The 12,448-nt window shown below is 33.4% G+C and overlaps 1 protein-coding gene across 2 annotated transcripts; it reads right to left on the bottom strand.

Annotated features, from left to right (window-relative positions):
- Positions 1 to 4,039: 4,039 nt before the first annotated feature.
- LOC114736605 (OPA3-like protein) lies at positions 4,040 to 8,133 on the bottom strand. 2 transcript variants are annotated; one of them, XM_028924466.1, is made up of 5 exons: positions 8,129 to 8,133; positions 7,461 to 7,633; positions 6,535 to 6,669; positions 5,448 to 5,534; positions 4,040 to 4,282 (listed from the first exon to the last, which is right to left on the bottom strand). In XM_028924466.1, exons 2-5 carry the CDS (start codon positions 7,587 to 7,589, stop codon positions 4,124 to 4,126), a joined length of 510 nt encoding a protein of 169 aa, XP_028780299.1. In that variant the 5' UTR covers positions 7,590 to 7,633; positions 8,129 to 8,133; the 3' UTR covers positions 4,040 to 4,123. The 2 variants fall into 2 exon arrangements, with proteins under 2 accessions (XP_028780299.1, XP_028780298.1); XM_028924465.1 differs by lacking the exon at positions 8,129 to 8,133 and having other exon boundaries at positions 7,461 to 7,935.
- Positions 8,134 to 12,448: the final 4,315 nt, after the last annotated feature.

The following is a 12,448-nucleotide window of genomic DNA, read 5'->3' as shown; positions in this document are numbered from 1 at the left end:
TAACATATGCAAATGCTACAAGGACTATTTTGAGAAAAAAAATAGATAAATATGAGAGACAGGTCAATTGAAGTCTTATATTTAGAACCAAATCAAATATCAAATTAGCTCTTATGTTAAGAACTGAAGATAATAATCCTTCGATCCTTAATATAATACCCATTTAACTAATTTGATTAGATTAAAGAAGTTAAGTAAGTTAGTTAATTATAAGAAAAATGACACATTTTTTCTAAAACACCATAATCATCTTTCTTAATACTGCATCTCCCTCTTTTACTTGATTGTGGTTGAGAGAGTATCTATTGGGGTAATTTAAAGAAAACTGATAAATATGATAAATGAGTCTTATATTTAGGACTAAAACTAACTTAAAAATTGGGTCTTATATTAAAGACCGGAGGAGTATTATTTTAAATCTTTAAGAATTAATTATTTAGTCCCTACAGGTAGGGACAGTGAAAGAATTATCGTAATAGTATTATAGTAAGATACAGGGATAAGACTTTAGTTATGAAAAGTTATGTCCTGGTGAGAAAGAAAACTAGCACAACTCATCTTGGTTTTCAGATGGTTGATCATACACTTGAAAAAAGAGTGGTCCATCAAATAAGGTGTTTTCAATTAGTTTGTTGTTACCAACTTCTCTCCCTCCTAACAAAATTAATAAACTGACAGGTGATAGATTATTTATTTATTTATTTTCTACAACTGTTTCAAATATTTTCAATAACGAATGAATTATGCCGGAGTATGAAGGCATAAACTAAATTTTATGTTCTCAAACGATTATAATAGCTAGGTAGATAAAAGTCAAAAACCATCATGCTTCATCGTGGTCAATGTTGCACCCTTTTTTAAATAAGTGATAAATTGTTTTTGTTCATACGTCTTTTTGTATAGACTGATTTACGCACAATTATTTGCCATCCATGCTTCACATTTAGCTGATAAATAGTAATATGGGGAAATTTGTGGGGAAACCCCCTAGGCCCCTGTTAGAAATTTTATTTTCAAGAGGAATTTGATAAATTTTTATATAGAAAAAGTACTGGTATTCTGACTTCTTGATTATCCTGCATTCTATTTCCATGTCCTCTTTTGTTTCATTTTCAACTTGTGAGGAGAAAACTGCGGGGAAGGATAGAAATGGGAGGCGAAAAGGGATTCCATTTGTGTTGATAAAAACATTTAAAAGAAATGCACAAAACAAGAAATAGTGGCAGAGAAGGAAGGAGGATGAGCACGGTAAGGAAGGAATAAAGGGTGCCTCCACTAGCATCCACCAAATTCGGGCATCGATGCTTCTCTTGATTGGACCGAACTTTACACCCCAACACACTGTTCACTGGATATGATCCCCTTCCAAATTACCTGCCCTCCCCATTATTTACCTGCTTTTCATCCCACTACTTAATTTTTTTTTTTGTAGTCGTCCATATATTTTTTCAATTCTTAATGTAAGACCTATTTAATTAATTTGATTATGTTAAGAAAGTTAGATAAGTTAATTTAAAAAAATATGATATGTTTTTCTTAAAGTATCAAAATCATTTTTCTTAATATCCTATATCCCTCTCTTACTTGATTATAGTTGAGAGAGTATCAATGGGGTAATTTAAAAAATTTGATAAATATGATAAATAAATCTTATATTTAAGGCTAAGGTCAATTTAATAATTAAGTCCTACATTAAAAATCAGAGGAGTGTTATTTAACTTAAACTATATGAGGTGATAATATTAAGATGGTAGATAATAGTGCAAAAAATTGAGAAAGTGATAATTGCGTGAAATGTTTCAAAGCGAAATAATAGTTGAGAGACACAACCCACATGGGGTAGCCCATATTGTGGAGGAAGATGTCTGAAAAAGAGGTGTTGGAGGGGATGACAAGCAATGGAATGAGATAGGTGTTATTATCACCAAATATTGAATTTGAATGAGTAAAAAGGCATCAACTATCGCATGTAGGGGTGTTCATGAGACAGGACGGGACCGGGACAGGCCCATCCCGGTGAACAGGGACGGGACAGGGATTTTGTCTCGTGTCCGTCCCGTCCCGGTCCGTCCCGTCGGTACCGGGACGTCCCGTTTCCCCCTTTTTTTTAAAAAAAAATACCATAATTTTTTATATGAATTTTTTTATGTTATAATACTTATTTTTTATTGGGTTTTTAAAGATAAAAACATTATAAAAAAATATTATGTAAAAAGCTTAATTATATAGCATAAAAAAGGTGTAAAAATAATACCGTAAAAAAAAACACTATATAATGACTTTATGAATTATTTTATTGAGGAAGGAGATTTTGTTGAGATAATACTACAACTTAAGAGCTACAAATCACCATAAAAATAAGATTTATTATTAATAAGTAAATTGAATAATTTAATAATAATTATTAATAAATAATTTTTAAAAGAAAAAAATTCCGGGACGGGACGGGACCGGACAACCCCGTCTCGCGTCCCGTCCCAAAAAATTTTTTGTCCTGTCCCGTCCCAAACTCATCGGGATTGGGACGGAACAAATTGAACACCCCTAAACGCATGCATTCCAAACCAGAACTTGTTGGTGAACATCAACCCACAATCACTAGAATGGCCTTTCGCAGATTCTGATGCGCCCAACGAATAAAGCACACCACAACCTCCTCATTCTCCCTACTCTTCACATAAATCAAAACCCATCACCGTCTTGGTGTGTGTGCGAGAGAGATGGCGAGTGATTTCAACTTGCACACTAATTGTTATTAAAAATCATTTGTCTATTCATATCTTATTGAATTGTGAACAAAAGATGCAATTGCAGAAGAAACACTGGATATATGTTGTCTGTGCCGGTGGTCATGGTGCAGGATTCTGAATTCGACTTTAAAAGATGTTTCGTTGACTCCTTGGAGATTAATCATAGCTCTGAGATTGGTTATGATTTGAGCGTTAGTGTTTTATGATCATGGCGGAAAATGATTAGCCTGTTGGATCGGTTTCGCTGTAATTAGCTATTGGGGATATCAATAAATCTGTTTCCTTAGTGGACACGCAAACTATGTTTTTAGTGTTGGGAGGAGTCAAAATGCATTCTATTTGGTGCTTCCACGTTGTTACCTTTATCTGCCACACTATAAATCTATAATTGGGGATTGACGGCCGACTAATAAGAAAGGGGATGAGTTATCAAGCATATAACTCGGAAAGTTAAAGAGTGCTTTTTTTGGTTGAAAAGTTAAAACCGACTTTAAGAAAATGCATAAAGGCCTTTTTAAAATCATATTATTTTTTTATAATAAATTTAAGGAATTTGGATTTAACTTTCTTTTGCTCCCTCTTACCGACTACCGTGCCATGTCATAACGGGAGAAAGCAGTGAAGTGAGTGAATGAGCTTAAACACAGATATATAAAAGTACAATGGGTTTTCACCCCAAAGGATGCCCAAGCTTTCTTTCATAGTTTAAATATAGTGGTAAATATGATTAATTTTCCAAATATTAAATGTGGTTTTCATTCACTTGAAGAAAGCTTTCGATTGGGTGGGTAACAAGAGACTTTAGAAAGCCTTTAAAAAAAAATGTGTGCACTGTGGCTATTGCATACATATATATATATATATATTTATATATCAAAGGGATTTCATTCAAGAACTCGGCTCCATTCTCAATGACCCATTACGTTTTGTTCCAATAATACTTGACCTCATTTCAGGCCAAAAAAATAACGCTTCACCTTATTTGTCTCAGCATATAAGAGTGAAATAAGCTCAAGGTGACAATCAGATACTCCTCCGGTCCTAATTATAAGACCCAATTGACTTATTTGAGGAGATTAAGGAAGTAAGTTAGTTATTTATAATAAATAAGTATTGTCATTCCTAAAATATTCTTGCTAATTAAGTATATTGGCTAAAACTATCATTATTAGAAGGATTATCTTGGAAAAAAATGCATAAATATAAGAGATAAAATGGATTGGGTCTTATAATTAGGACCAAATAAAAAGTCAAATTAGGTCTTATAATAAGGACCGGAGGAGTATTTCATATCATGAAGTGTGAATAACCCAAACCGGAAGTAAATTTGACATTTACCCCGAAAGAATATTGACTCAAACTATATTCATAGGTCAAGCAGCTTTTGCGGTCTTTCCATCTTCTGTACTGCCCAGTCTAAAATTCAGGATTCCGCCGAGTCCTTGTCCCCTGGCCAGTTTTTCCAGTTCTTGAATTTTGTGCTTGAGAAGTTCCACTTCTTCCGCAATTTCTTCATTTCCTTGCCTCACAGCCTGAATAACAATGAATAGAGGTTGTGGATTATGTACCCTTGACAAACTGATAACTTTCCTGAGTTAGCCAAAGTGAGAGGCATTGATACAAAAGACAAAAATTGTTCACCCTGATTTAATATTTGAGCACAGAAAAGGAAATGGATAGCCAGGAAAGAACGTGGTAGTCCTCTTTTATTCAGTTATTTCATCTTCCACAAAAATCTTGTGATGAAAATAATGTGCTACGCCTTATATCTAACCCTCCATTTGAACAAGTTCAATGATAGTAGACTTTGAGCACCCAGTTCAACCTCTAGAACACAGTGACAATCTTGACTGAGCTTGTTATGAAAGTTCAGACATAGGCGACTTTTTATTGTTCTTTTTGAAAAAAATTTATAAAGTACATCCGAAAGCTTTATATATTGGGTCAATTTAAGCATCCCAGAAAAAGTCATAATGAGCATGACATACATCGCAAAGCATTATATTCTACATTTGGCCAACAATGCAGCAATTAAGAAATGAAGCGCAAACAAGAAATGGAGCCACCAACTTAGGAATATAGGAACTGATTCTCTTTTATAGACTGCTAATGAAAGTTGTTCAGTATTATGCTATGTTTCAGCAAACGGAAGGCCCTATGAATAATGGTAAAGGAAACGTGACTTTATGCATGCTAACCAATTTCTGGCGCCCTAGATGTCTGGTTTTGCTTCGCAAGGTTTTTTTTTTTTGGGGGGGGGGGTTGGGGGGGAATAGTTTCACTGCTCACTCGAGTCAACCGAGTAAATCTATGATAAATATGCTAAAAGTTGCAGAATTTGATTCAGCATTTATCTCAGAGCTTAATAGGTCAAAATAATAACCGCGAGACTATATGCACCATGCATATGGAAATCAGCATAAAGCGGAAACAATCTTCCAAAAATAATTACATATTTCATTTGGTCATTTCATGTCGGTCCTGGGTAAAAGATATCATAGACACAAAAAGTGGAATCACGATCTAGACACTGTTACGGATTTACAATAAAATAAAATATTATAGAATAGCTTTTAAAATTATTCAAACAGTTATTTTGCATGGTCAACGAAGCATGCCAAATGCAACCACACTCTAAAACAAATATACAGGAACACATAATAACAGATATATGCATCATGATTATGGTTATATTACCTCCAGCTCCTGCTTGCGTCGCTCCTCCTTTCTTGCTTCAGACCTTGCACTTCTTTGTACCTCAAAGATCAAGAGAACTCCGGCAACCTATGAATATAAAGAATTGTCAAAGAAGTGCGCATTTAAGAACACGTTTCTAATTGATCATGCACAAAAACTGTTCTTCGGCCCAATAATATAAAAAAATATACTCTTCCAGTCCTAAATATGAGACCTATGTTTTAGTGTAAACAGAGGAGTATATTCTTACATCCTGTGCGCAATGGTAATAAACTTTAAATAACGGTTCTTTTGTTGGTCTATACTATATAATAAGAAACTTCACTGAGTAGTACTTTCATTTACCGCATCATTTTGTCACAATCACATGATTTTACTCACAGGCATCTTCAAATTATCCCCTGAAATTTCTATTATATCCTTTTATGGAAATTTTTACACAGGTGGGTTCTCCAGATGTATCTTTAAAATTACGGAGACGCTCAGCTTCAAACTTCACAAGAGTTGCATTAGCTACCTTTTAGTTAATTCTCAAAAGACCAATGTCGGCTCCTTTTATTTATGCAATATCTGCATTGCATTTGCCATCTGGTGGTGATCGTATACAATCAATTTTGAATGACCAATACGGCCTAACCTATAGATAATAACGGCTATTCAACCACTTTTAAGTAATAACAGGTCAAACTAAGTATAGTGCCTCAATTTCAAACATCAATAACAATGTCAGTGTACATCTCAAAAGCACAAATAAAAAGAAAAAGAGTAAAATTGTGATTGATTTTTATAGCTTGAGAAAGAATTTCAAGCTTTATGAATATTAACAGTAATAGCTGGATTAAGTACAGAATCAGATTGTCTATTGAGTCCTATTTCACACATTAGTCTTATATCTTGCTCACAATCATGTTCACCAGACTCACAAGTAGCAGATAGCATGACAGCAGAATCAAAATAAGACACCATTATGTTAACTTGCTTTAAGCAAGTGGTGGTATTGCCTACATCTTCAAAAATGTATGAATTTTAGTTGTATAGACAAAATCACCAAACTGTGTTTGTAATTGTAAATGTAAACATACAGTACCGAGAAGACAAAGAGTTCTCCAATAAGGTCTACGGCAGCTTGAACTGCTTTTTCCTCATTCAAAGGCCGAATCTCAACATCTGTTGCATGGCCATAGATGCGCCTTTGCATTTGTGTTGTGACTCTATGGTTAGCCTGTTTGCGACATGCAAAAGCATGAGAAAACATGTTTTAGTGCCCCTCTGATCTTCACATCCAAAGAAAAGAAATCCAAACTGCAAGACAATTCACAATACATGTATAGACCAGCAACAAAGGATTGTCTATTAAAACACAGATTTATACAAGTCAGGAGGCATGAACCAAACTCTACAAAGCAATGAATAGCAAAGATGTGCTGCACACAATTGCAGCAAAACTTTAACTTCTCTTTTTGACACGGGATGTCTATAGTAGGTCAGAGCAGCTTGTGGTAAGGCTCAACTTGTTAAATGAAAGCTAATAGAACCCTCCTAACTAAATAGAGGAATAACAAGACCATAAGCACTGCACAGCCAATGTTGAGACATTCATTTGCCTCCTCGCGCTTAAAATTTCCGAAAATAGATGGTTTGAGTTTTTCCGTTGCACAAGAAGTTGAACAAATTATATAGTGAGATTGAAACTGGAATGATTCAACTACGCACTGCTTAGTCCCCTCTCCTACTCTAAGGCCCACGTACCAGGGTTAGGGACCACTAAACAGCACGTTCCAATTTTCCAAACTCTTGAGACGCAGGCATTGCGTTCAAAAGCTAAATATCCTAAAACCCAATGTTTACAATATAAACCGGAAAACAGGAACCAAAAAATCGTCTCAAACGCATCCGATTTTGACATTTCATATTCCATACGGACTCCGTAAACATCGTGCACTGTCAGCATAAAACTAACAAACTTATCTAATGTGAAAGCCGATGCGATTAAATGGGACCGCCATAGAGTACCTGGGCGATCCTAACGATGTATTGACTGAACCTGGGGTGAATGGCAGCCTGCTGCTTGAGCCTACTAGCAACGGGTTTGCTCAGGGTCTTCAGAGCGAGCGTTCCTAGCTTCAAGAGCGGAAGCATCATGACTATGGGAGTGCGATCCGATCTTGAACACCACTTTTTTTTAACTAAAACTCGTAATGCCCAATGTTGGGTCGTTATGAGCTAAAAGAATTCGAGCTTAAAAAGGGATCAGAATGAATATAACAAGGGTCGTTGCTGATTTGACCTGGAAGGAGGCGGCATTTCTTGATGAAGAAGATAGAGGAAGCGAAGCGTGGACCAAAAACAAGAAAAAGTCGCCCGGAGAACTAGGGGGAGCTAAATTGTGAATGGCTATTTAAATAAATAAAGAGGGGTGCCGTGAAATTCATAGGGTTTTACATTTTGCTCGGTTGACTTCCCACATTTTGTAATGGCTCGCCAACCAGACGCTGAGGAAGCACACAGTGATTGCGGATTGGCTGTCATTTGTAAGTTTAACAACGAACGGTTATGGCCTCCTTTGAACCGGAGAAGCCATTCGGCCAAACGTGCGTGCGGTGGGAATTTGGAGATGTGTAAATTTGATACAATTGATTCGATTTCAGTAGAATTTAATTAAAAAAGTTCCTTTTTACCACCTCCAATTCTTAACGTTACTTCTAATTTTTAATCTAAGAATTATTTGACTTTTAATTTGATTTTAAATATAAAATTTTAATTTATTTTATCTCTTATATTTATCTGTTTTTTTCAGAATAAATGTTTTATCAAATGGTAATTCTAGCTAATACACATTATTAGCAATTGTATTATAAAAAAGATAATATCTATTTATTATAAATAACTAACTTAACTATTTTTTTTAATCTACTCAAATTAATCAACTAGTTATTATATTAGAAACCGAATGCAGTACTATAAAACTCAGTTGACTAATTTAGAAAGATTAAAAAAGTTATTAAATTATTTTAAAGTATTTAAATTTATTATTTTTTAAAAAAATAATTTAACTCATTTATAAATTAATATATAATCTAAAAATGTATATAAATATTTTTAAAAATTGTGTCACATATAAAAAAAAAAAAATCAGCGTATAGCATGTTTTCCTTGTAAGCCTCAACGCTGCCACATATGGGGGTCATCGATCCGGTGTTGTTACATTGCTTCAAGGATGATGAGGTCCTCCCGGCCAGTGCTTGATACTTTATCGTATCAAATGGGGATTGATTGATGGCACTGATTATTTGAAGATTAAAAGACGGGAGAAAGAGCTGGGCAAAAACCTTGAAGACACCTACAACAATTTTTTAATGTTCATTTACCTCCAATTATTCTAAACTCTAAGTACAAATTGAGTTAATACTACCTCCAATTCTAATTTACAGATTATAAATAAGGTCTTATAATCAAGATAAAAGATAGTACTACTTCCGGTCCTGATTATAAGAGCCAGTTGACTAATTTGAGAAAATTAAAGAAAGAAGTTAAGTTAGTTATTTGTAATAAATATGTGTTATCTTTCTTAAAATATCCTTACTAATCAAATATGTTGACTAAAACTATAATTATTAGAAGGACTATTTTTAAAAAAATTGAGTAAATATGAGAGATAAAATGGATTAGGGTTTTATATTTAGAACCAATATAAAAGTCAAACGAGATTTTATATTAAAGACCGAAGGTAGTAATAAATTTTATTCAAGATGTGGTGAAGACTTCCGAGTATGATTTGCGATTTCGAAACTCACATCAGGAAATATAATCCTTTTTACAATGCCATAATTTGCTTTTTGTCATTTGTGTGCTTGAAACTAAAAATAAATGAAATTGACCGTGAAAATAAAGTGATGATGAGGGCATGGTGCCCCTTGAAACTATATCACTTCTTTTTTTTTAATATAAAAACTCATTTGATTCTTATTTTGATTCTAAATATTAAATCCCAATTTATTTTATTTTTTATATTTTTTAAGGTAGTCCTTATAATAATAGTAGTTCTAATTATTATACTTAATTAGTAATAATATTTTAAGAAAAACAACACATATTTATTACAAATGACTAACTTAACTAATTTTTTTTAATTTATTCAAATTAGTTATTAACTCTTATATTAAAATCAGAATGTGTTATAATATTGAAAAAACATCATCTTCATGTTTTGATCACCTTTTTTTATTGGGGACTGAAGCCTTCGTTTGTTAAGGGTCTCTTTAGCTCGATGGGTTGATCTATTCAGCCCAAAATCTCCCACACGGTTTGATAAGGGTTGGAATCCTGGGTTCTCCCAGTTTATCTCTCCAGCTCATTTGGGCGACCCATATAGTATAGGCTGGCCCATATATCTATATTTAAATTTTTTGTTACATAATTTTCTACGCATAAATCATTTTGATAATTTTACCAGCAGCCTGGCTTGTGATCAGGTCGATAATAGAAACTTGCAATGATTTTTATCCAATATTGAGAAATACATATATTTGTACACCTATTTAGAAGTAATTATAAGTTGCAAAGGGTGTGTATTGATTATAGAATGATTAATACTGTGAAAAAAAAAAAAAATCATCCGCAATGCATAGGTGTTTTAACAGGGTTATATCTATCAAAATGCTACATCAGATCCTAAAAATAAAAGCTAATTAGAGATTTAATTTGATTTTAAATATATAAGATCTCCATCTATTTTGTTTTCTATGTTTATTTATTCTTCTTCAAAATAGTTTTTATAGTAATTACACATATTAAAATATTTCTATTTCAACACAAATGATTAATAGAAATATTTAAAAAAATAACACTCATTTATTACCAATAGTTAATTAACTAATTTTTTTTAATATTCGCATGTTAATTATTTAACTCTAATATTAGGTGTTGGAAATAGTATGTTTATATGTATGGTCAACTATATGTTATTGCATCCTGCAGAGAATGAGGTTACACAAGTCAGGCATAAACCCTGCGATTTTTTCCTCATCTATGTCTTCTGAGGGAATTTTGGATTTAAAAAAAATGAGAGGTGTTTAATGCTAAAATGTTGTGCAACAGAATATATGTATGGTTTCTTAATTCTTAAAATAAACGACTGGCTAGTAGCATGACATGGAAAATTTCTCTGAGGAAGGCAAGAAATTTGTTCACATAATAGCCAGCTAAAATCTTTCATCAGCATGCCTCTATGTTCTCAATTACTAAAATATTTAGTAGTACTACCTCTGGTCTTAATTATAAGAGTTAGTTGACTAATTTAAGAAGATTAAGAAAAGAAGTTAAATTAGTTATTTGTAATAGTAGTAAATATGTGTTGTCTTTCCTAAAATATCTTTGTTAATCAAGTGTATTGGCTAAAACTATTATTATTAGAATGACTATTTTAGAAAAAAATACATAAACATGAGAGACAAAGTAAATTGGGAGTCTTATATTTAGGATCAAAATAAAAATCAAACAAAATCTTATATTAAGGACTGGAGGTAGTATTATGCAGAAACCAATTCATCATTTGTAGGATCTCGCTTCTCTAGATTGTTTCCATCGAGTCCTGATAGGAGCAAGGATGCAGGCGTTATGCACGGCAACATGGAATCTTTTATCATCACGATGGTACCAATATTGGGTCAATGTTGGCTTTTGAAGAGGCTTCCCAGTAATTTGGATTTAGGGGTGCTGGTTAAAAAAAAAAAGAAAAAGATTTAGGGGGTGTTTGGGAACCTAAAAAAATGCTTTTAAAAAATATTTTTTTGGAAAAATATATTTGCAAGTCCTTATAGTTTGATCAGATTTTGAATTAGGTCTTTATAGTTTTATTTCTTTATATTGAATCCTTATACTTAATTTTGTTAAATTTACAAGTCCTTCTGTCATTAATATTGCAAACACCGTTAACCCATAATAACAGAAGATGATATGACAGTGTGTTCTCTCTCCCCTCCCCCAATTTTGTGCCTCCCTCTCTGTCGCCTTTCTCTCCCATATGTTAAAGCCAACCAGGATGAGCTCAATGGCAACCAAAAGGAGTGATGAAGGACTGCCTCTTCAACTGGTCCTACCCTCATCAACATAGGCATGTTGCTTCTATATATGCTGTTATAACATATCAGAAAGAAGAAGCTTTGATTAGAGTCTTATGGGAGGAATTGATGAAAATTTTTCCGCATCTTAGGCTTTATTTCTTCACTCTGTAATAATATTTCTGGCATATACATAACCTCCTTTTCATATCACTCTAATTCTAATCTACTTGAGCTAGCATACTGCGTTTTCGACAAGTTTCATATTTATCATATTTCCATTATCCATGATATATATATATATATAATTATGGCAATTAGTTTTCCTTTGAGATCCGAATGCATCAAATCTTGCTTATCTATAACAAAAGACAAAGAAACAGCGGTGTTAATGAAAGTGGGCAGAGGAGTTCACTGAAAAAATTGCCGTGGGTGCAATGCTGAACGCCAATTCTCACTATACTTCGTTTTGGCGTAATCAGACTTATAACAGCATGGAAGCAGCGTGCCTATGTTGATGAGGAGCAGGACCAATCGAAGAGACAGTCCTTCTTCACTCCTTTGAGGTGTAATTGAGCTCATCATGGTTAGCTTTAACAAATGAGAGAGAAAGGTCATAGAGAGAGACACAGAGTTGGGGAAGGGGAGAGAGAGCGCATTGTCAGATCATCCTCTACTATTGTGGGTTAACGGTGTTTGCAACATTAGTAACGGAAGGAGTTGTAAATTTAATAAAATTAACTATAAGGATTCAATAAAAAGAAATAAAACTATAAGGATCTAATTCAAAATCTGATCAAGCTATAAGGACCTGCAAATATATTTTTCCTTTTTTTTTTTTGTAAAACGAGACAGACTCCTTTATATATTTACTTCGTATGCCGTAAAAGCACTTCTAAAATCATGATTTGGTTTCCATCCAAACATTTCTTTAGCTACTAC

Source organism: Neltuma alba, unplaced genomic scaffold, assembly GCF_004799145.2.
Source record: "Neltuma alba isolate B1F8T4 unplaced genomic scaffold, ASM479914v2 tig00013347_pilon, whole genome shotgun sequence".
NCBI classification, from domain to species: Eukaryota; Viridiplantae; Streptophyta; class Magnoliopsida; order Fabales; family Fabaceae; genus Neltuma; species Neltuma alba.
This window is presented reverse-complemented; position numbering and strand designations above follow the sequence as displayed.